Genomic DNA, 24597 nt, shown 5'->3' on the forward strand with positions numbered 1-24597 from the left:
GGGATCCCTAGTGGGTCAGGTGGGGTCAGGAACCAAGAGGAGATGGGAGAGGCCCACGGCCTGGTCTTTATTCAGAACACAGTGCTGGATGATCTTAAGGCCCTTGCTCTGAGGGACCGTGGAATCCGCCACAGGAAGCGCCCTCTTTCCTTCTCTGCTAAGAATGTCAGAGGTCACTCTCTCCATAGAGGGCACTGGAGAAAGCCACATAGTCCAGGGCCCCGGGCGGAGCCCCAGATCCTTTGTAGGGCGCCATCCGCCGGATGCAGTACTCAGCCTGCTCAGCTGGGAGCTCTCGCCGCAGCTCTTCTGGGGTAATGTAGTTCTAGGAAAGAGGAGACATTGGTCCACAGGTCTTGAGTCATGCCCTAGCCTGCCAGCCCCTCCTCCACACGATGCTCACCTTGTCTCCTGCCAGGATTTTGAAGGAGGCTACAACTTGTTCAGCCGTGTCTGTCTCTGCAGTCTCTCGGGTCATGAAGTCAATGAAGGCTTGGAAGGTCACAACCCCGGCTGCATTAGGGTCCACCATAGTCATGATTCGAGCAAACTCCACTTCGCCCTGCAGAGATAGAGAGCAGGCACTGTGTCCATAAGTGCTAAAGCCAAGAGGGCTCATGTCCCCTCCTGGGGATTTTCCATACTGGGCTTGTATCACCCCAGTGACAGCATACTCTCTTCTTCCCCAGACATTAATTAATCAGCTTGGCTTTAGGGAGTCACATAGAACCAGTGGATTTTCCTTTGTGTTTTAGATAGCCTCTGTGTGGGTGTGATGAGCAGAGATGTTCTGTGTGAAGAGGGAGCCAGGCAGAGGGAGGGGAACTGATGGTACTTGTAGAAGTGGTTAGGGATCTCACCAGGTCATAACCCATGGAGATGAGGCAAGCTCGGAAGTCATCAGGCTCCATCATCCCATTCCGCTTCTGTAGAGGGCAAAAGGGTATCAGGCTTGCTCTCCAAATCCCACCAGCTCCCCTCAGCCTACAGGACGTGGGCGCTGCTGACCCGGTCAAAGTGGTTGAAGGATGCCCGGAACTCGTTGAGCTGCTCCTGGCTCAGGCCCTTGGCATCTCGGGTCAGTACCTGGTTCTCTACCTCATTGATGGTGCGGGCAATGGAGGTGAGCAGCTGCTCCCAGCCCACACGAATGTGCTAGAGAGCAAGAGACAAGGCAGTCAGTGGGTGGCCAGCTCTTTGTCCTTAGTCCAGTTTTACTCTTTTTTTTTTTTTTTAATGTGTGTGCTCATTTGGAGTCAAGGTCTTTTCTATGTAGCCCTGGCTGTCCTGGAACTCTCTCTGTAGATCAGGTTGACCTCAAACCTACAGATCCACCTGCCTCTGCCTCCCAAGTGCTAGGATTAAAGACATGCACCACCACGCCTGGCTATCTAGTTAGTTATATTCTTAATCTGTTATATAGCATTGGGCAAGCCCTCCCCCTTATTGGGCCTCTGTCCCCATCTCGAAGTTCCCCTAAGTGACTCTAAGCAGCCCTTTCGATCTTAAAGTTTGATGGCTTATTGTGTATTAAGTTTTGATCAACCAGCCGTGGACAATTCTGGGGTCTAGCTTTAGGATGCTTTATGACTCTGAACAGGTCACTTTTCCTTTCTTTTCCTACCCCTCCCTTGCCTCATGAAGCCCAGACTGACCTTGAACTTGCTATATGACTGAGAATAGCTTTGAACTCCTGATCCTCATGCCTCCCCTCTCAAGTGGTGGCATTATAGGTTTTTGCATCACACCTAGCCTGGACAAGTCACTTTCCATTGCTGGATAGCTGGAGAGCCATATTACCATGGGGCATTGGAAAAGCTTGCCAGGCTGAATTGGTGACCCTCCTGGGACAGACATGCTCTATCCAGCTGTGATCACCTCAGGCTTTTCCCTTCCCTTCCTCCCAGGGGTGAGCCCCTCACCTCCATGCTGTAGACCGTGTGCTTGTTGTCAAAGACCAGGCTCTCCTGCAGCAGCTGGTGGTCGCCCTCCAGCCGGTCGATGTTGCTCTTGTAATTGATGATGTTCTGCTCCTGCTGCCGCAGACCAGCCATCTGCTCCTCCAGAGAGCCGGCCAACCCAGCCGCCAGCCGCCCTACCTCCTGCAGGGGCACCCAGGCAGAACAAGGGCTCTCAACTCCCTGTGGGCCAGCCCTCAGTCCCGTCCCCCGCATTGGCCCCACTCTCCAAGGCCTCACCTCCACCTTTCCCTGGATCCAGGGTCCTATGGCATTGGCCTGGGCTGCAAACTGTCGCCGGAGCCGCTCGTTCACCTGCTGCCGTGCCAGTTCCTCCTGCAGGGTCTGGTCACGGCTGGGCACCAGCTTTCGGACCTGGGGAGGAGAGCGGTTGTACCATGGCCAAGTCTGGGGGCCCGGAGATGGTCCTGAGGCGAGGTGGCCCTTCAGGCCCTCAGACCTCAGCTCTTGTCCTCATGAAGCCGATGACTTCATGTTTATAGGCTCCAGGTTCCTCCTCTGTAAAATGGGCCCAGTGACGTAACTAGTGTAGGTAGGTGGGCTTGTGGATGGTATGCACACAATCCTGATAGGGTTGGAGGCTTACCCAAGGCCATGAGTAACCTGTGGCAGAGCCCAGATCTGGGTAGCGGTGAGCGTTATTCCCCATACCTTGGGACACCAGAGGTTTCATTGGTTCGGACGTGCAAGAGCAAGTGGGGACCGTGTGGGTCGCCGGTGGCACTGACCGTGTCCCACTTAGTGTTGATGTCCTGCGAGCTGAGGTTGATGTAGGGGTTGGTGGACTTTGGCCGCAGCCCGTACGTTTGACAGATCTTCTGGATCTCTCCTTGGATACCCAGGATGGCCCCTCGCTCTCGATCAGCCTCTGGCAGTGTTGCCTTGAATTGTTCATGCGCTGTGAGCAGGCTCTGGGGAAAAACGGGAAGGACCAGACAGCACACCCACTTACCAGCAAGCAACAGAGGAGGCAGAACAGGGAACCAGGCCATCTAGTGGTTGGTGCAGGCCTGGTTTAAGAACCTAGGCCCCTTGCCTGCCAGCCTACCGCTCCATAACTGGGGGTTTTTCCTGCTTCCTATTCCTGTTACCCGGGAACCCAAAGGTATGGCTGATGGGATGTGAGACCAGTTTACCTCTCATTACATCCAGTGCCTCCCGAACGTCTCCCGGAATGCCTGCACTCACCTGAGTCTCTTCCACAGAGTGCACTAGCCACGCATCCTGCAGGTCCTCAATAGCCCCATCCAGCCAGTTGTTGAAGGGTGCTGCCCGCCGAGCAAACTCCAGCTGCAGCTGGTCAATGGTTTCCAGGAGCTTCTCCATCCTCTAGGGGTCAGGGGGACCATGGGTCAGACCTTTGCAGCTTGCCGGCCTCACCGCCTTGCCCTTGGTTCCCTGGCCCACCTGCCCACCTCTAGCGCATCTCTCCTCTTCTGGGTCAGTGTACCCAAGTTATCCCACTGGTCACAGATGGCTTGGCAGCGGCTATTCACTGAGGCTGCCTCATGGTAGTCCAGCTCACTGATGGAGTAAAAGGGGAATGAGTGTAGAGGCAGACCCTGGCCTAACTTGACCCCTGGTGGAACCCAAGGCAGGGTGAGGGTGCAGGAGTGACTGTTAGGCGGCCAAAGCAGGTGTGGAGCAGAGAGGAGCTTTTCTTCCAGGGGTCTCAGTGTCTGGAGGTGTCCTGATGTGGAGCCTGGGTTTCAGAAGCAGAGTTGTGGGAGAAGGAGAACTGGAGGAGGTGGTGGGTAAGGCCAAGGCTGATGGGGTGGTGGGCTAATATTCTGAGGTGAAGGGGGTCTCCATGTCGTGGGGGACAGATTTCCCCGTGCGGTGGGACTGATGAATGCCAGTGATAAATGCAGGGGTTGGAAACAGTGTAATGGTGTGAGAAGAAGCAGGGTGCCACTGCTTGGTTACCAACGGTGTGACTGAGTAGAGGGGCGGGGCTCAACGAGGAGGGGCGGGGCTGAGTCTCTGGTCACGCCTACTTGAGTTCTTGGGCCAGTGCGGCAATGTGCTCCACCCGGTCTTGGTGCGCAGCCAGGTCGCTCTCAAAGGCCTCGTGGCGCCGCAACAGCGCACGGACCTCCTGCAGCGAAGCTGAGTCGTAGTCGTGCTGGTTCAGCATCTCCTCTTTGCCTGCTCAGAAAGAGAACAGGGTCCTATCACCCTAGAGGCCGCCACGGCTGGAGTGTGAAGTTTCCCAACATACCCTGAGATGCCAGCATCTCCTCTTTGCCTGCTCAGAAAGAGAACAGGGTCCTATCACCCTAGAGGCCGCCACGGCTGGAGTGTGAGGTTTCCCAACATACCTTGAGATGCCAGCCGCAACTTTAGCATTGTTTGCCAATGAAGTCAGTGTCCTCTGACCCAGCATTGTCCAGGATGACCTTTGCTACAATTTTGGAATTGCTTGATAATCAAACCCCACCCCGGTCCCTCTGTTTTATTCTAAGACAAAGTCTCTATGTAGTCCTGGTATGTTGACCAGGCTGGCCTCAAACTCAGAGATCTACCACCTCTGCCTCTCAAGTGCTGGGATTGAAGGCATGCACCACCGCGCCCAGCCTTGGAACTACTTGTCAATGCTCCTGTGAATTCCTCCGTCCTTTGACCTGGCTTCATTTGCTCATCTGCTTTCCCAGCACCTGGCACAGTGCCTGATACTTGGTGGATGGCAGAGCCTCCGTGAATAATTACTGCATGAATGAATAATAAATGTAAAAGTGTCTTTGGTGAAAGTGTTTTATAGGTAATAATTACTATAATTTTACAAATAAAGACCACCACCATCATCACAGTAGTGGTGGGGACTCTTCATTTGAGGGCCCCTGCATTTGCAGGTGATGGGTATAAAGGTTCAGAGACTGCTTCAGGGTCACCTAAACTGTAAATTTCAAGAATTTGTTGTTTTTGAGACAAGATTTTCCTATGTAGTCCTGGTTGTCCTGGAACTCACTATGTAGACCAGCCTCAAACTCAGAGATCTGCCTGCTTCTGCCTCCAGAGTGCTGGGATTAAAGGGGTGTACTACCTACCCTACCTGGCAACTTCAGGAATTCTTATAAAAATATCCAAACTATTGTTATTCACTATGCCATAATCCATCATTAATGTTTGTTCATTTCTTCTAACAAAACAAATTGGGGTTGTTTTTGTTTGTTTTTTGTTTTTTTGAGATAGGGTTTCTCTGTGTAACAGACTTGGCTGTCCTGTAGTCCAGGCTGGCCTTGAATTCAGAGATCCACCTGCCTCTGCCTCCCTAGTGCTGGGATTAAAGGTATGCACCACCACCGCCTGGTTTAACAGATTGGTTTTTAAGGAGCTATTCTAGTTAATATTTATTTTTATGTGTATATATATATACACATATATATGTACAGCATGTACATGCCTGGTGCACAAGGAGGCCAGAGGAGTGTGTTGGATGCCCTGGAATTGGAGTTACAGATGGCTGTGAACCACAGTGTGGGTACTGAGAATTGAATCCAGGTCCTCTGTAAGAGCAGTCAATGCTCTTAACCACTGAGCCACCTCTCCCTCTCCAAGGACTCATTCTTTTGTAGGAATGAAATCTCTGATATAATCCTGAATGGATGGCATTATTTATGGAGAGTGATATATCTGATTTGTGCAGTATTCTACATCAGTATACTTTGAATATGACATAGTGATGTTGAGATTAGGGACTTATCTTTGGACACCTGTTCCATATACAAAAGCTAAGTGACAACTTAATCAGAGATGACTACAGAGGGCCAGAGCCTGAGAGGAGGGAGATTAAGTTTATAGATAAGAAAACTAGTCCCAAGAGAAGCCCAGATTGCCCTGCGGCAAGTCAGGATGGAATGAAAAATCTGGTCTCCAGCCAGGTTTGGTAGCTCATGTCTTTAATCCCAGCACCCCCAGTAGGAGGCAAAGGTAGGTAGATCTCTGCCTGGTCTACATAGGCACTATATAGTAAGACAATTTCAGTGGCAGTGGCGGTGTGTGTGTGTGTGTGTGTGTGTGTGTGTGTGTGTGTGTGTGTGTGTAGGGGTGGGGGGGTTTGAGGGAGGGAGGGTGTGGCCTTGGTCTCTGGCTCCCTGCAGAGCATCTGCCACTATTCTGTGCAGGAAGGAGTCCAGCCCCGTGACATATACCTACCCCGGGTCCAAGCTTCATGCAGGGAAGCCTTCTGTTGGAACTTCTCAGCCAGGTGCTGAAGCCGCTGCAGACGCCTGATCTCTGAGAGCAGCCAGTCCTCATAGCCCTTTTCCACCTGCTCCAGTCCCCGCCACGCATTGGCTATGTCCTGCGTGGGAAACAAAGATGGCCTCCATCACAGCTCACCCATCGTGCAGATGGGGATCGAGAACCCGGGGTCACCCAGGGCACTAGCTCACCGAAACCAGCTTGCCCTCAGAGGGCATGAAAGCAGGGCGGTGGCTCAGGCGCAGCTTGGTCTGCAGTGTGTTGAAGTTGATCTCCAGCTGGCACTTCTCCTGCACACGGGGAGGTTTGTGCAGGCGTCTGTAGTCCCGGAAGTCTTCCAGCTTGCGCTGCATTGCACTCATGCTGGGTTCACCTGCGCGGTTCTCCAGCCATGGGACAGTGCGGCGGATCCACTCCAGCAGCTGCCAGGACCAGAGCAAGGCGGAGTTCCGAGCTGACCTTCATACCTCACCCACCCATAGGCTGCGGCCAGAGGGCCAGGCCTCAAATACATGGAGGGGATTTTCAAAACCATGGAGAACAGAATGGGGTAGTCTGTCCTCACTGGTCAGAGAAGGAATAGGATGCTTAAGTATGTATGTGTGTGTGGTGGTGGTGGTGGGGGGCACTTGAATCTAGGATTTCCCATAGCCTAGACAAGCACTCTACCACTGAGCCACATCCCAGTTCCAGAACAGTCTCTGAGTCCAGGGGCCAAAATAGGTTGGCATGTATAAAAAGGACATATGGCTGCCTAATATAAGGAAAGGACAGGATCAGTGAATGTATGAACAACAAGTGCATCGGGAATGACCAGGAGTTTTGGTTTGCAGCCGGGCAGGAGATGGTGGGGCGGCAAGGGCAGAGAGACCCTGGAAGGAGCTCTGCAGACCATGCCAGAGGTTGGGGTTGGAGGTCAGCGGGGACAGGGTAAGGAGCACGGTGGGAAGGGGTTCTGGCTCTAGCCGTACCTCACTGGCTAATTTCTCATACTCCTCCATCAGTTTCTCGTTTTCTTGGTTCACAGCTAACACTTTGCAGATCCTGTTGGCAGCGGTCTCTGCCTGGAATGGGGACAGCAAGAGGGCTTAGGACAAGCTACTCCAGACACCCCAACCTAGCCTCCCATGTAAAGCCCTCAAAAACTCGGCCTGTGTTCCAATCGAGAAGGAGGGGTGACCACATCCCTAAGGTGGGAGGGAGCCTTCAGGACAGAGGCCTCTGTCCCCGAGCTCCCTGGAGACCCATTGTGTACAACTGAGACGGCGTTTGTATGCCTTGGCACCTCCAAATGCCAGGCTAACACCAAAGCTGGGCCCTTGGACCTTACCTAGGCGGCAGTGCCCTCAGTAGGGCAGCAATGAGGTTGTCCTTTACCTGCTCAGCCCCAGCAAACGCATGGTAGAAACAGGAGACATAGGTCATGATGGCTTTCTCGTCTGGTTTGGGGGTGTTCACAATGTCTGGGGGAGGACAGCAAGGGGTACGGTTTTTTGGTTTTTTTTGGGGGGGGTTGTTTTGTTTTTTGTATAGGAATGAAATCCAGGGCTTTTCTCACAATAGGTAAGTGTTCCACCACTCAGCAACAAACTCAGTTCTTGTCTTATAAAGTGTATGTTGACCAAAGCCAGGGTGGAGAATGAACTCAAGACTCTCCTCCCCATGCCGAGAACACCCTCAGGATGACAAACGGGACTCTAGTCACTGGCAGCCAGCTACCCCGAGTACAGTGTTTTCCTCCATCAGGAAGCCCTCTATGATCACCCCAGGGCCTGGTATGAGGCCATGCATGAGTGTGCAGCTACTGAGGCCCTCATGAGGGGTCTCTGAACTCTGCCTGGTGCCCCCAGGCAGTCTGTAAGTCAGTCTGTCTGCCTTTTCTCTAAGTCCTGTGATTCCCTCTGGGGCCAGAAGCAGTTCTCCTCGGTGCACAGACATCCAGGGTACCAAGCAGCAGTTGCTCAGAAAATATTTGCTGCTTCCTTGACTGAACATTGCTTGGGCTCAGGGACCACAGGCAGAATGTGCCCCAGAGAAGCTTCCAGTCTTGGGGACCAATATTATCCTGGATAGCCAAGAGTCTGGGATATGTGACCGAGGGCAGAGCCATTCCATAGAGGAAAGCCGGGAGTTGGAGGGCAGGGGTGTGTAATGGAAAGCTCCTGGAGAGAGAAATGATGGTATGAAACTTTGTGAAAAGAGCTGGGAGTGGTAGCATATGCCAATAATCCCAGCACTTGAGTGGTCGAGGCAGGAAAATTAGGAGTTCAGATACATACTGAGTTTGAAGCCAGCCTGGGCTACATGAGTCTCTGTCTCAAAAACCATAAGATTTTGAAAAGGAAGAAGGGTAGGGATAGAGTATGGGGCAGGAGTAAAATATCACTGGAGGAGGGGATAGCGGGGCACTATGTGGAGGTTGGACGGGGTCATGTGTATACTTAATACTGTTCTCATCCACTGATCTCACCTTCTGCATCCAGCATCTTAGGGATGTCCAGGTATTTCTCGGCCACCTCGAAGGCAGTGTTCAGGTTTCCAATTGGGTCATCCTAGAGAGGCATGAAGGGGAAAGGTGAAAGGTCAGCTGACGGCAGAGACTGCAGAATTGGGTCTGCAACTTATAGAGGCCCACCTTGCGCAGCTTGGCATAGTCAATGAGGTCTGGCCGGTGGCGATGGATGAGAGCACAGAGGGCCAGGCCATCCTTCCAGCTGGACAGACAGAAAGGGTTGTCAGGCTTGGGTTCAGGCTGAGGCCATGTCCCACCCTCAGCCTAGAAGCTCCCAAGCAGGACCACCTTTTCTGTGAAATGCAGTCAAGTACAAATTCCTTTGCCCCCCTGTTGCCAGACCATCTCTCCTCAAAGCTCCTCATAATCCCTTCCTATTCCTAGGCTCGGACCAGACCAATTTCTAGATGTGTGGGGTATCCAGGTCTTCTCTGGCTGAAACAGGCTTCTACAGCTGTCACAGCTGCTCCCTGCCCGGGAGCACTCTGCAGCCCTCCTCGTTCTGGCCCGTTCGCTTCATTATAGCCTGAGTCCTCCTTTCAGAGGCTGTTCCAGAACTGCTGAGGTTTGGGATGGGGCCAGTCTACACCTTCATGGACCAGAGCTGATCACTGGGCCACCTTGACGCTATCAAACAGACCTGGTATGGAAGTTCTGCACATTGACATTGCGGTATGGTGCTGTTTTCCGCTGACACCAGAGAAGCAAGCCTTCTTTGGCCGAGGTCTCTGGGGGACAAAGGGACAGAAGTGTTAGCTGGGACAGAGTCTGAGCAGGTCCTCTCCACTTGCCTCCTCCTCTGCTCACCCTCTACAGAGATGTCCTGGATGGCAAAGCGGAGAATGATGGTCCAAATCATGCCCAGGGTCATCTTCAGGTTCCCATCAACAATTTCTGCCATGGACAGGGGTCAGGGTTGGACTCCAGGCCATTGTGTCCAGGCCTCAGTGCATGGCCCTCCAGCTCGGCCTCCTGGCCCTATGTCCCACCCAAGGCCTGGTACCTAGTAAACACCTAACAAGCATTCAATAGTCATCTAGTGTTATTTTAGAATGATTTGTTGAGCCGGGCGGTGGTGGCGCACGCCTTTAATCCCAGCACTCGGGAGGCAGAGCCAGGTGGATCTCTGTGAGTTCGAGGCCAGCCTGGACTACCAAGTGAGTCCCAGGAAAGGCGCAAAGCTACACAGAGAAACCCTGTCTCGAAAAACCAAAAAAAAAAATTAAAAAAAAAAAAAAAATAGAATGATTTGTTGAACACCTGCTGGGTGCAGTTACTTCTGACAGACAGGATCTCCACTGGGTCTTACAGAAGAAACCTGTTGACTCCCCTGGGTCCTTGCCATGCGGGTCCTGCCCCTTCTCACCTTCAGCACCAATGGACACAAGCTTCACTCCTTTGCTAGCAATGAAGTCCAGGGCCTTATTGACGTTGGCGATTTTGTGGAAGCGCATCTTGCCTTTGTCTGGCCTGGGCAGCCTCTCTCCTGAGTATAAGAGGAGAGGGTAAGGGTCAGAAATTATTGGAGGGGGCGGGGATGTACCTCAGTAGTAGAATGTTGTCTAGCCTGACTTAAGCCCTGGATTTGATTCCCAGCACTGAAAATTTTTAATTTAAAGGTGCTGCTCGCAAGCTTCCCCTTCTTCCAGCACTCTGCCGCCACCATTCCCACAGCTCTCCAGATTTCCCTGGCTACAGATGTGTGCCCTCACCGGAAATGACCTCCAGGAGCAGCATGAGCTTCAGGCCATTGCGGAAGTCCTCTTCAATGTTCTCGATCTGGGTGCCTGCCTTGCGCAGATGTGAGTTGCACCATGCAGTGAAGGTCTAGGGACAGAAGACAGTGATTGCACAGAGGGAATAGATCTGGAACCGAGTCTGGTGCACACAGACCTAGCTCCATTAAGATAGGTCTTAGAACCTAAGGCCCTGGATGTAGGTCCTGGTTCAGCCGCTGTCTTGCTATGTATCTTTCTTCAGCCTCTCTCCATCTTGGAGTTTTAGTTCTACTGAGAGACGAGAAACGGCACTGGAGCCTCTGTAGGTGCCAGTTTGGACTTGGGGTCTCCCTGTGGTCAGCACTCCAGCTTAGTTGTGAAATATTTCTTTACACTGTATGAAGATGTGATTGGTTTAATAAAGAGCTGAATGGCCAATAGCTAGGCAGAAAGAGGTTAGGCAGGGCTTCTGGGCACAGGGAGGACTCGGGGAGGAAGAAGGCAGATTCGCCAGCCAGATGTTAAGGAGGCAGGATGGGCAGTACAGAGAAAAAGTAACCGAGCCACGTAAAAGGACGTAGATTAAAAATATGGGTTAATTTAAGTTGTAAGAACTAGTTAGGAACAAATCTAAGCTAAGGCTGAGATTTCATAATAATAAGTCTCTATATCATTTATTTTATTTATTTATTTATTTATTTATTTATTTATTGTTTGTTTGTTTGTTTGTTTGTATCTTTTTTTTTGTGAGCTGGTGGCCCAAAGAAAAAACCCGATACACAGCTTTGTCTAATCTTCATCACCAGAGATAGAATTAGAAAACATTAACATACTTCAAAGTGTGGAGTTCCCTGAGGGTCCAGATAACCCAGAGATATGGTCTCTAAACTGAGAGCTCCTCAAGGGAATCATATCTAGATGAGAGGTGGGAATCAGCTGCCAGGGAGACCCTGGACATAAAAACATTACACAGGTGATCAACAGTCTATTGTTAATTCAGAATGATTTATTAACCCCCCACTTATCCCCACTGGGTCTTATAGAAGTGACCAGTTGACCAGGTACTGCAATCTACATGACCTCTTTCCCAGCACCGATGACCTCCTTCCCTACAACCAGTCTCAGCTTCCACCTGAGATCAGAGGACTGGGATATGGCTGTATCTATTGGGAATGGGGTTGACCTATGAGTGTGCATATACTTGCCATCCAACCAGGCCTTCAGACCCTGAGTGGTACCACTGCCTCTGGATCCTTGATGGAGTCCACAGCTGAGCTCCAACCCCAAATGGCATCCCTCTTTGTGATCTGGGGCCAGCCCTTGACCTCTCTGTGGTTTGTTTTCTGTATTTGTCCAAGTAAGGGTGGTGGTCAGACTCTATTATGTCTCTGGTCATTCTTCCTTTAACCTGGCAGGATCCGGGAATTCAGAACATTCCTCTGTTGTGGGATATTTTGATCACATTCTGACACTCCCCAGACTTGCCAATAAAGTTATACCTTGAATCGGAGGGCAAAGCCAGCAACCAGCTGATCAGAACTGGCCATAGAGAAGTCAGCAATTTGGATAGAGAAGACATGCAGGGAGGTAAGGACAGGGACTTGAGTTTGGCACTTCTTTTTGCTCCTGGGATGAGGAAAGAGATGCATCTCTTGCGATGTCTTTGGCCAATAAGCAAGGTCAGCTAGTTGCTACTCAGCTTCTCTGAGCTAGCAGGTTTTCACTCCAGCCTTTGATTCCCAAGTCTTATTGATAAATGGAACAAGAGGGACTTAATTTAAACCTACGTATCATGGCTGTGGCAAAACCAGGGCCAAGGGACTGGAAGACCCATCAGGCCTTGGCCTGAGTGGCTGGCAGGGCACTGACCGTGGGGCTGTAGGGCCACAGATAATAATTAAAATATCAGTAGATTCATGTGCAGCCACTAAGCTGACCGAAAAACATCATTCCTCCCACCATAAAACAGATGATCCTGAGAGGTGGCCCTGGAAGCCATTTAGAATTCTCTCCTCAGCCAGATTTCCAGGAGTGCTAGGAGCTGGAGTAAAAGAGAATGCTATAAATCTGGACAGCTGTCATTGCTAAGGGAGTGAGCTTCTGTTACAGGGGGGTCTATAAGTGGGTCCTTAGGCAATAGGGACCCACGCACAGGAGATTGCGTTCACATTTTCTACAGCTGCTTCTACCATGGGAGTCTAGATGCTCTTGGTCTACAAATGGCAGGAGGCCAGACAACTTGGCTGAGGGTTGGGATGGGAGGAATTGAAGGATGGGGGGAGGCAAACACGAGAGTTTTTTGTTTTTTTGAGACCAAGTCTTATGTATTCCAAGGTTTCGTGTATTTTTGAACTTACTATGTAGCCAATAGTGACAATGAACTTCTGAGCCTCCTGCCTCCATCTCCTGAGTCCTGGGGTTATAGGCATGCCCTACCATACCCTGTTTATTTGATGCTGGGGATCCAAGCTGGGGATTCATGCTAAGCTGAGTCAGAACTTAATCAACTGAGCTACACTCCCAGCCCCAAATATGAGTTTTAATAAGTTGTAGCCCTGCCCTGAAGGAGTTCACAGCCAATCAGAGTCATGTTGGTCTCTGAGGTATACCCGCAGAGACATGCAGAGGAATCTGGGGTGGAGAGGAACTGTCCAAATTAGGTAGGGGCTTCTTGATGGAGGCTCACATTGCATCAGAGCTGTGATGGAAGAGCAGGAGCTTGTGCAGGCCCAGGAAGGGCAGACAAGGGCATGCCAGGCAGGGGCAGGCACAGGGAAAATGTGTAGTGAGAAACACTTGTTCTGTTTGTGGGGCTGCAGCATTGTGGGCTCTGCTGGAATGAAGCTGGAGGTGTTGGGGTATCGGTGGGGAGAGACAGACCGGAGGGGTGGCAGGGGCCAGGTCATGCATGATTCTGGGTGCTAAGCCAGGGAGTTTGAACTTGATCCTGAGAGCCGCAGAGAGTTGGCGAAGCTTCGTGCAAAAGGGAGGAGGCATCAGAACTTGATTGATTATGTTTGAGACAAGCCTCTCTATGCAGCCCTGGCTATCCTGACACTCATTATATGGAACAGACCATCTGAGAGAGATCTGCCTGCCTCCGTCTCCCAAAGGCAGCCCGGGGCTGTAAATTTAAAAGCTCACTCTGGTTGCAGAGCAGGGACAATGGCTGTCAGAAGAGAAGGGAAAATGAGGAGGTGAGAATGGGACAAGGGACGGAAAGACATGAGAGTGGGTATGAGGAGGTGTGGGTGTAGCTGTGCTTTGTTTTATTCTGAATCCGGATCTGCTTATGACCTATTTATGGGTTTGGAATCATGGCCCAATGATTAAGGGCACTGGTTGTTCTTCCAAAGGACCCAGATTGGATTCCCAGCACCCATGTCAGGAGGTTTATAACTGCCTGTAACTCCAACTCCAGGAATCGGACACCCTCTTCTGGTCTCCATGGACACCCATGTACATACACATAATAAAAATAAATCATTAAAGAAAAAAATATTTTTTTTTGTTTTTTTGAGATGGGTTTTCTCCGTGTAGTTTTGGACCCTGTCAGGAACTCACTCTGTAGCCCAAGCTGGCCTTGAACTCACAGAGATCCACCAGCCTTCCAAGTGCTGGGATGAAAGGCATGAGCACCATTGCCCAGATTTAAAGAAAAGAATTTTTAGAAAAGATATATTTATGGAACATGTGGGATGTCGCTCAGTAGAGTGATTGCCTTGCGCTTAAGATGCCCTGAGTTTGACTCCTAGCACCCTTCAGACCTGGCGTGGTAGTGCGTGCCTGCAACCCCCAATCAGAAAGTGGAGGAAGGAGCCCGGCACTAGGGAGGCAGAGGCACTCCATCTCTATGAGTTTGAGTTCGAGGCCAACCTGGTCTACAGAGCGAGTTCCAGGACAGCCAGGGCTACACAGAGAAACCTTGTCTCAAAAAAAAAAAAAAAAAAAAAAAAGAAAGAAAGAAAGAAAGAAAAAGAAGGGAAAGAAAAGGAAGAAGAGATGGAGGAAGTGCTGGATAGATGCTCACTTGTTGCTTTGTTGCTTTTGCAGAAGACCAGGGTTTGATTCCCAGCACCCAGTTTGTGGTTCATTTCCCACCCATAACTCCAGGGCCAGAGAATCTGATGCGCTATTCTGACCTCCTCAAGCACCAAGCATGGATGTGATGCCCATACATATACACAGGCAGAACACTCCTCATAAAATAGAATGAGTAAATCTCATAAAAGGTCTAAAAAGAAAGAAACAGGAGGCAGAGGATCATCAGTTCAAGGTCATCCTTGGCTACATGAGACCTTAAAAAAAGCCAAGAAATATTTATGAGCTGATTGGTTTTTTTTAAAACATTTATTTATTATGTATACATTGTTCTGCCTGCATGTCAGAAGAAGGCATCAAATCTCATTGCAGATGGTTATGAGCCACCATGTGGTTGCTGGGAATTGAACTCAGGACCTTTGGAAAAGAAGTCAGTGCTCTTAACCACTGAGCCATCTCTCCAGCCCAAGCTGATTGTTTTTTTAATGTGGTCAACTGAAGAGGACTCAGGTATCAGGGGAGAGCAGGAGTGCTCCAAAGCTGGAGACCCTGGCTACTGCAGCCACTAGTAAGCAATGAAGCAGTCACTAAGAGGCGTGTAGGAGCAGGGATGGATGGGGCAGAGCGGTGTCTGACCACAAGGATGTTACAGTCTTACTAATTAATTTATTTATCAATTAAACAATGTGGAATGAGGAAGAAATAGCCACATGTGCATCTACAGGGAATGCTGCCTGGTTTTCAGAGCATCAACCCTGTTCTGGTGGACTGGGGTTGTTGGTGGACCTTGTTGATGGACATGGGTGGCTATAAATTGGAATGAAAGGATGGTTCTGATATTTTAAATGACAAAGGCAAGAAAGAGACCGGTAGGGACACATAGACTTGGACCTGGGAGAAGGCTGGGTGGCTGGGGGTAGAGACAAGAGTTGTTGAGGAGCAAATGGCAGCTGGAGCCAGGGGCAGGGATGACATCACCCGGGGATTGCCGAACTCAGGGACCACAGCCATGCTTGGAGACAGGTGCAGGGGGGGGGGGCAGGGTAGAGGGTGGATCACCCCAGGCACCTCAGCCCAGTCAGCTCAATCTCCCCACCCCTGCAGTCAACTTCTGTCATCTAACCCGGCAGAAATTCTGGGGTTCTTAGGGTCCTACAAATCCCACTGGGCACACCAGCGCCTTGCCCTTTCCTGGAATCACACGTAGTTGGCAAAGGCATGTCCAATGGCCACATGTGCCTTCCCTGTGCCTGGCCTGCAGCTCCCCGACATTTTCTCAGTCCAGCTGGAATCATTTTCTCTTTAGGGAACCCAGGTGTCTTGCTCCCTCCGCAGGGGAGCTAGGAGTGAAAATAGTTCAGGGAGGGAGGGGGCAGTGCCCTACAAGGTTGGGCCTGGGCAGCAGCTGCCCACATGGCCCTCTTGAGCCTCCCCCAAAGGCGCTGCCTCAGCACAAGTGTCCATCTGGGCCCCCGGGTTAAGTTACTGGTAAGGGGACCCGGGGCTCCCCTCCTCCCGACCTTCTGGCCTTTTCAGCAGACTCAGGGCTTCTAAGGCAGGGAGGAGTAACTTGGGAGAAAGTGAGGTGGGGCAAGGGACAAAGACCCTCAGATTTGGGGGGGATCCTTTTTTTTCTCATAGTATATAATAGGCTGCCTGTTTCTGCGCCTCAGTTTCTTCCATTGTCAAGCCAATAGAGGCACTGTGGACACCACCCTCAGCAGAATACATAGTAGAGGATGGAAAGAGTACTCGATGGCTCTTCTCCCTGACACCACACACTGGTTGTGTGCCTGGCATGTTTTCAGAATGGGGTCTGGGGATACTTAACTTGGAGAGTGGGGTGGGTGTATAGAGGGACATAACTTCTTGAAACTTCCTCACCTCCCCCCCCCCAACAAATTGGATCTTCTGGACCTTGTCCAAAATCTACTCTCACCGGCAGAAATGGGGCAGTGGGCTCAAGGGAGTTGGGGGGCAGGTGTCGTTAGGACTCCAGGAACTCCTTGAAATTCTAAAACCCGCATGAGGACTCCCAGCCTTTTTTCTAGCCCTCGGGGACAGCAGATGACTGATAGGCAGAACCTGGATTGGGGAGTGGCAGTCTAGATTACAGAAAAGCTCTGCCCTTGAACTGCCCAGATGCCCAGGAAGAACTGCCTGGCCTCTCAGCCTCAGTTTTGCCTTTGGGAAATGGGTGAGCACTCACTTTCCGCTGCTGTTTCTCCCAGGCCGGGTCCAACAGCAAGTCGCGGTCCCAGTCTTCCTCCTGTTCCATGTACTCGCCGCCCCCGCCGCCCGAGAAGGGCCCCTCCCCGGCCCCTAGACCCTCAGGCTGCATAACCATCATCATCTTGCTCAGGATCTTGGCTCTGCTCCGCTCTGCTGGGCGAGCTCTTGAACGCTCAGGCCGGGTTAAGTAGGGCCCATCCCAGCCCCAGATCAGATTCGTACTAAATATGGGGGAGGTGGGTGGGGCCAGATAGGGGGCGAGGGAGCTTGGGTCTGGACCAGAGAAGAGATTGCGCTGGAGTCAAAGATTGCGGAATCGCGGGGGGATGCTGGACTGACTACTGATCCTGACAGCGGGTTCGCGTTTCAGCTCTGTGGTTAGCTTGCTGTGTGATCTCGGGAGAGCCATGAACCTTGTCTGTTTCCACATCTGTAAACTGGAGTCCAGGTGGTGGCTACAGGCCATCCTAAAGGCTGCCCTTTGGACCCGAGTCTGCCCCGCTTCCAGCACTGCGCGCAAGGAAACAGACCCTTATTTCTGTTTCACAGTCAGTAACACTGAGGCAACAAGTTGTTTGGGGAATTTTCTAGGGTGATGGAGACACCCGAGCATGGGGAAAGGCTCGCGGCCAGATGATAGGGCCAGCCAGGTCTATTAATACCGGGGCGGCTGTAGAGGAGTGTGGGGAGAATGTGCTGAGCCGGGAAACCCCGACGCCACAGGGGTTGCAACTCAATCCCTTGGTCGTGGCAACCAGCCACACCAGGGGGCGTGGTCCCTGCGGTACGCTGGGCGTACACTTCACTCCGACACTGGGAGGCAGCACCAACCGGATTTCGAAATCTGATCTGTTAGCCAATCACTTCTCTGTATCTGTGGCTCCGCCCTGTGACTCTAACGCGCAACGCACCCCGCAGAGCTCCCATTGGTCGTGACAGACGTCCGTCCGCTGCTATGCCCTCCCCAATACGGAAGCGGTGGGATCCCAGGGGTCCGACAGCGGGTGGGTCGGAACCATGGGGGAGCCCTGGGCGGCTCGGGGTGCAGAAGGAGCGCCCGCGCGGTTGCCACTGGTGCTCACCGCGCTGTGGGCTGCAGCCGTGGTATTGGAGCTGGCTTACGTGATGGTGCTGGGACCCGGGCCGCCCCCGCTGGGACCCCTGGCCCGGGCTTTGCAACTGGCGCTGGCTGCTTATCAGCTTCTTAACCTGTTGGGCAACGTGGGACTCTTCCTGCGCTCCGATCCCAGCATTCGGGGCGTGATGCTGGCTGGCCGCGGCCTGGGCCAGGGTTGGGCGTGAGTGTCGGGCACCGGGGTCTGCGGGCAGAAGCGGGGTGGGGGTGGGGGGCCTGGGACCAAGAGAGGCCCCAGGACTTGAGTTGTCAGAAACCAGATGACGTTAGTATTCGGGTTGTTAGAGCCAAAGAACTCCTTTAGAACCTGCCATCCGCCAGCTCCTTACCCATTCAGATACTGATCAGGCTCTGTTCCAGGGACTCAAGTAAAAACAGTGTCCGACCTCCTGGAGTTGATTTCAGAGGCCGAAGGGGCAGATAATAAATTACAAGCTCAATGAATAAGCAAATTGCATAAGATGGACGATAAAAGATGGCGTGAAAAAAATAGGTCAGTGTAAAAAAGGCGAGGAGCATAAGTTTCAGTTATTTTTGTTTGTATTTATGACGTGTGTCCTAGTCCAGGCGCGCATGTGGAGGTCGGAGGACAACTTTCAGGAGTTCTCTCCTGGCATGTGGGTTCTGGGAACTGAACAGGTCGTGAGGCCTGTGTAGCAAATGCCTTAACCACTGAACCATCTCCCCAGCCCAAAGTTTCAGTTTTAAACATGTGGTCAATTTTCAGCACAAGAATTTTAGGTGGTGGATTTGCTAATTAGCTTGATTTAATTCATTCACATTTTACCAAAAAGCCACAGCATCTGCAAATATATTAAGACTAACACATCCATTTGCAAATAAAAACTAAAACATTAAAATAAATAAGTGGTCAAGGTGGAGCTCACTGAGACATTTGTACAGAGAAGTAGTGAAGTTAGCCACTTGGGAACTTTTGAACTGGTTTCTGGAAGGAGGAAGCAGGACCACAAAAAGGCAGAAGCCACTGTGTGTCCAGATTACTCCAGAACCACCAGTGGCTGTGGCTGGAGTGGAGAGAGGGAAAGAGGTGTTAGGGGCGGAAGCACTTCCAAGCCATTGAAAACTGTGTTTTTCAGTGGGAATGTCACAGGAGGTAGCCACCCAGACCTGCAAGGCTAGAGCTGGAGGTGCCTGGCAAGGACAGTGGCTGTTCCTGCTTCCCCAAGATGGTCTCTGGGGCTGAGGTTGGGCATGGCCTGGGGCACTGAGAGTTGTTGGGGGCACTAACACGCGGTTATTCCCCGTCCCCTGCCTCTGCAGTTACTGTTACCAGTGCCAAAGCCAGGTGCCGCCGCGCAGTGGGCACTGCTCAGCCTGCCGCGTGTGCATCCTGCGTCGTGACCACCACTGCCGCCTCCTGGGCCGCTGTGTGGGCTTCCACAACTACCGGCCCTTCCTGTGCCTGCTGCTTCACGCGGCTGGGGTCCTGCTCCACGTCTCGGCGCTGCTAAGCCCTGCTCTGTCAGCCCTGCTGCGGGCCCACTCGGCCCTCTACACGGTGGCTCTGCTCCTGTTGCCCTGGCTCATGCTACTCACAGGTGGGGAGCTTTCTGAACCTTGCACTGTGCTGGGGAGCAAGCCCTCGCCCCTGGGAGGGGGCGTGTCCAGCTGGTTCTCTTGGGCAATATTCTGGAGTCCCTGTCAGTTAAGGAGAGAGGGAAGCCGCCTGCGTAGCTGAGTGTGAAGTGATTTGCATGGGGCTCCAAGACAGAGTTCTAGCCCCCAGAATCAAGGGTCCCAGAGCTTGCTACAGAGGAGGAAAGGCTAGTATGAGAGTCCACGGGTTGTTGGGGTGCTAGAAGGTTATGTTAGGGGAGATGGCCCTAAGTCCTCTGTCCCCCAGCCTCTGGAAGCCACTGAGGTGCTCATGCTGGTTTTCTTTACAGGCTCTTCTATACATTTCTCCATGGTTCTGTGCTTTCCCAGGCTAGGTGCCTTTCTGCAGCCATTATAGCCTACCTCACAGTTCCCTCTCACTGACTCGGGCTCCCAGCCTGTCAAACCTGGGACCTGTTGAAACCAAAAGCACCAATCCATGCCCTATCCATGCCCAGATGGCTTACTTTGCTGTTCCTCCCTCCCTCCCTCCCTTCTTTCTTTTCTACACGATCTTGCTGTGTAGCCCAGGCTGGCTTCGAACTCACAATCCTCTTCCTCAGCTTCACAAGCACTGATGAGGCTGCAGGCATGTGCTCACTCCCGCCTCCCGTCAGAACCCAGAACGTGTCACCCCATTGGGGTCCCTCTTTGTGCCCTCCACCCTCTGCCCTTTCTCCCCGGTTCTGTTCATCTTCCCTGCGCCATCTGCACTGTCCGCCCCCTTCAGGTTTCTTCTGCACACAGATCTGCTGGGCAACAGGATTTCTTAAACTGCCAGGCCATTGACACTGTCTCCTAAGAGTCTCTCCTGGACAAGATGTTCTCTTCTCCTTTTATCAAAATAGATTAAGTCTATTTCCTCTACCCTTAGTATTTTTTGCACAGCACTTCTGCCATGGTTTGGTGTGTGTGTGTGTGTGTGTGTGTGTGTGTGTGTGTGTGTGTGTGTGTGTGTTCGCCTTAGCTGAACTGAATAGGGAGGAAGGGAGCAGAGGAGAGCGCTGGGAACTTGCTTTCAACTTCATGCCAGCCACAGGAGGAAGGCCATCCTATCATCGCTGGAATTACAGGCATATGGCACCACATCCAGATTTTTATGGGGGTCCTGAGGATCTGAACTCAGGGTCTCATGCTTGCAAGGCAAGCAGTTCATTGAATGAGCCATTTCCTCAGACCAAGTACTCTTTTACTGATACAAAACACATCACTTAAGTCATTTGGAAGTCTACAATTCAGTAGATTTTAGTATTCTAAACATACTAAATATCTGTATTTAGTATATAGTGTAGTGCAATCATTACCACATATTTCAGAACATTTTCACTCCATAGAGCAATGCTGTGACCAGTAAACAGCCCTCGTGTGACTTCCTAAATCCCCTCAAGCCCTGACAATCATTAGTCTACTTTCTGTGCATGTGTTTGCCCATTTAAGGCAGCTCACAGAAAGCACATCCCACAAGCCCTTTATGCCTGGCTTCTTTCACTTAGCACAATGTTTCATGGCCTCTGGTGGTCAATTCAGCAGGAACTAGCTGCCTGCTGAGGCCAAGATGGTAAAAGATGCTATACTTTCGCATGTAACACAGATCCCAGGTGTAACTGAGTAACGGAATTTACAGAATGGAGGAATGAGTCCCACTTCTTGGGTGGGAGGAAGGCAGGATTCGGGTTTGGGAAGGCCAGCGAAAAGCCCTGAGACCCTTTCTGTTTTCTCTCCACAGGCAAAGTGTCTCTGGCCCAGTTCGCCTTAGCTTTCGTGGTGGACACATGTGTGGCAGGTGCACTTCTGTGTGGTGCTGGACTGCTTTTCCATGGGATGCTCCTGCTGCGGGGCCAGACCACCTGGGAGTGGGCCCGGGGTCAGCACTCCTATGACCTGGGCACCTGTCACAACCTGCAGGCAGCCCTGGGTCCGCGCTGGGCCCTAGTCTGGTTCTGGCCTTTCCTGGCTTCCCCTTTGCCTGGAGATGGGATCACTTTCCAGACACCAGCTGATATGGGTCTTGTGGCTTCCTGAGTCCAGGTAGAGCCAGAACTGAATAGGGAGGAAGGGAGCAGAGGAGAGCACTGGGAACTTGCTTTCAACTTCATGCCCGCCACAGGAGGAAGGCCAGGTTGGCCTTTCATGCCTCTAGTGGGCAGCTCTAGCTCCCTCCTTGGACCTGCCCAATGTGGGCTCTTCCATATGGAGAGTTCAGACACTGCAACTCTGCCCCTTTTGGTGGTGGTGGTGGGGTTTGGCAAGGGGTCTACTTGGCTTGCCTGTCTGCCCCTCTACCGTGCCCAGCTGCTTCTTGGCCTCCCCCATCTTTGCTGGGTTCCTGTCCCTCACGTTGTCTTGCTTGTTGTTTTCCAGTTCCCATGGTTGTCAGGCCTGGAGACCACTGAAGGCATGAGATCCTAACGGGCCTTGGAAGGGTGTGGTGGGATCCAGGCAGGGAGAAGCCAAGTGTGCCCTCGAGGATAGCACTCCGTAGACACATCTCTGCCCTAGAGGATAGCACTCCGTAGACACATCTCTGCAGCAGGGATTTCAGGGAAGCTCTTGTAGCTCACCTGTATGTCGGGCCAGGGTTGGGATCTTTGTTCTGTAAGAAACATAAAGCCCTGCTAGACCGTGTGACAAGATTGTGGGGTAGAAATGTAGACCTTGCTCAAGGGAATCCACCTGCTTCTGCTTTTACCTTTTTTTTTTTTTTTTTTTTTTTTTTTTTTTTTTTTTAATTTCAAGACAGGGTTTCTCTTTGTAGCCTTGGCTGTCCTAGAACTCACTTTGTAGACTAAGCTGGCTTCAAACTCAGAGATGATCCTGCCTCTGCCTCTGCCTCCCAAGTGCTGGGATTAAAGGCATGCGTCACCACAACTGACTTGCTCCTGCTTTCTTTCTTTCTTTCTTTCTTTCTTTCTTTCTTTCTTTCTTTCTTTCTTTCTTTCTTTCTTTCTTTCTTTCTTTCTTTAAGATCTTTTATTTATTTATTTTATGGATGAGTGCTCTAATTGCCTGTATGCATTTATGCCAGAAGAGGGCATCAGATCCCCCTAGTGATGGTTGTGAGCCACCATGTGGTTGCTGGGAATTGAACTCAGGACCTCTGAAAGAGCAACCTGTGCTCTTAACCGTTGAGCCATCTCTCCAGCCCCTTGCTCCTGCTTTCTGAGTGCTACAATTAAAACATTCACCACCATGCCCGGCCCAAGAGGTTAGAGTTAAACCCAGGTCTTTTAATCTGCTTTACTTTTCACGGCTGAAGTGAGTAGGTAAAACCAACCAGCTTCCAGGTGTTCCAGAGCCTGTGAAAGATGGTTTTAATATTTATTTTTGTGTATGTCTGTCTGGGCACATGAGTGTGCTTTAACGCATGCACGGTCATGTATATGGGGGTGCCCATGGAGACCATAAGAGGGCATTGAATCCTCTGTAGCTAGACTTATAGGCTGTTGTGAGCCACCTGATGTGGGTACTGGAAACTAAACTTGGGTCCTCTGCAAGAGTAATATACACTCTTAACCACTAAGCCATCTCTCCTGCCCCTTTTTTGCTTTAAAAATCTATTATTATTATTATTGAGACAGGGTCTCATTTGGTATTCCAGGCTGGCCTGGAACTTACTATGTAACCCAGGCTTCCCTGGAACTCAACAGCAAACCGCCTGCCTCCGACTTCCAATCCCTGGGAATGCAGGTGTGGGGAATCAACACACCCAGCTTTCAGCATCTGATGTAAATATAGTAAAAAACTAAACATGGCAGGCTTCAGCACCCCAGTTATCTCTGTTTGCCTTTAGACTCTCTAAAATAGAGAAGTAAAAGTAACATAAATTTATAAGGGGAAAGAAGATAGATGTCAGTATCCCAAAGAGCCTGACAATGTTTTGAAACATGACAGAGACTGGGAGCTTGTTTGTCTTAGCAGAGAATTAAAAACTAAAATTACTGGTTCCTAAAGAGAGGGAGGATAAGCAAGACAGAACTTCCCCAGCACTCTGAAAGGTGAGGCGAGGCGAGGATTTGGGCTAATCTTGGCTGGGGTGTTGGCAGTTTATGTCAGGAGGTGTGAACTGCTGTTCCTGAGATCTCATCCACCCCTGCAGCCACCCTTCCGGGATGTGGTGGTATCTGGGATGTGGTGATGAGGACAAACTGGACCAGGGAAGCTCTGGATCTCAGGGGCAACAGCCAAGGTAGGACTGGGGGGCTGGATCAGAAATAGAGCTAAGCAAGAAAATGTTGGCCGTCGTCTGCAGACAGTCATATGCCGAGTCCTCAGGAGCCTACCCTCCTGACAGGCTTGGCCTGTACTCCTAGAAGTCATTTTTTTTTGTCCCTCAACATGCTCTGTTGCTTTAGAAAGACATTAGGAACACTTGGTGCTGTGTGTGGCCTCGGCAGATCTGGTATCCTCTTCTGTGTTCCCCTTCAGCCTGCAGATTATTGAATTTTCATGTGTTTTTATTTGAGATATGAAAGGTTCCTCGGAACCCTCACCACAGCTTGTCTGGGAAAACAACCTGAAGTCCCCGCTGCGCCCTCCCTGGTAGGAGATGAGTGGCATGTTACATGTGCTTGTGTTGACTCTGTATGCTTTGGTTGTATATGAATGAACTCACACCAAGTTTATCCTTCTGTGGCTCGCCTTTTCACTCATATGAGATGTGCTCGAATTACTGCATGTCGTGGTATGGTACTCTTCCACATGGAGCTCTGAATACACCACAACCAAACCTTTTTTTCTTCCCCCCACTGGTCATTTTTTTCTACTCCCACTTAGTGGGAATCACCCACTAGGAGCCCTTACTCTTCCATACCCATCTAAGAACCAGTTCTTCAGATTTGACCAATAAAATGCATTCTCCAGTGTAATTCCACTGAAGTAATCAGTGGAACCTAACACTGGCACAGCTTGGTGAAAACTGGCGTCTCTGTGAAATTTAACTGTCCAGGTCATGAACTTGGTTTATCTCCTCACTATTTTCTTAGTTCTTGAGACAGGGTCTCACTTTGTAGCTCTGGCTGGCCTAGAATTTACTAAGTAGATCAGGCTGGCCTCAAACTCAGAGATCTACCTGCCTCTGTCTCTGAAGCACTGAGATTAAGGGTGTGTACCATCATGTCAGCTTTAAATATTTTCAATAAAGCTTTTTTTTTCTGATGAACA

The 24597-nt window shown here is 51.1% G+C and overlaps 2 protein-coding genes across 2 annotated transcripts; one reads left to right on the forward strand and one right to left on the reverse strand.

Moving 5' to 3' along the window:
- Nucleotides 1–38: 38 nt before the first annotated feature.
- Nucleotides 39–17539, reverse strand: Actn3 (actinin alpha 3). The gene is made up of 21 exons (XM_076556877.1): nucleotides 16663–17539; nucleotides 10407–10521; nucleotides 10061–10180; nucleotides 9502–9588; nucleotides 9335–9422; nucleotides 8818–8896; nucleotides 8653–8734; nucleotides 7560–7645; nucleotides 7154–7246; nucleotides 6374–6604; nucleotides 6135–6282; nucleotides 3977–4127; nucleotides 3395–3503; nucleotides 3168–3308; nucleotides 2708–2890; nucleotides 2199–2333; nucleotides 1923–2102; nucleotides 1009–1155; nucleotides 861–926; nucleotides 404–562; nucleotides 39–325 (listed from the first exon to the last, which is right to left on the reverse strand). Exons 1-21 carry the CDS (start codon nucleotides 16804–16806, stop codon nucleotides 167–169), a joined length of 2703 nt encoding a protein of 900 aa, XP_076412992.1. The 5' UTR covers nucleotides 16807–17539; the 3' UTR covers nucleotides 39–166.
- Nucleotides 17540–17631: 92 nt separating this feature from the next.
- Nucleotides 17632–24597, forward strand: Zdhhc24 (zDHHC palmitoyltransferase 24). The gene is made up of 3 exons (XM_006980573.4): nucleotides 17632–17983; nucleotides 19102–19379; nucleotides 21164–24597. Exons 1-3 carry the CDS (start codon nucleotides 17703–17705, stop codon nucleotides 21457–21459), a joined length of 855 nt encoding a protein of 284 aa, XP_006980635.2. The 5' UTR covers nucleotides 17632–17702; the 3' UTR covers nucleotides 21460–24597.

Source organism: Peromyscus maniculatus, chromosome 1 (assembly GCF_049852395.1).
Source record: "Peromyscus maniculatus bairdii isolate BWxNUB_F1_BW_parent chromosome 1, HU_Pman_BW_mat_3.1, whole genome shotgun sequence".
In the NCBI taxonomy this organism is placed as follows: Eukaryota; Metazoa; Chordata; class Mammalia; order Rodentia; family Cricetidae; genus Peromyscus; species Peromyscus maniculatus.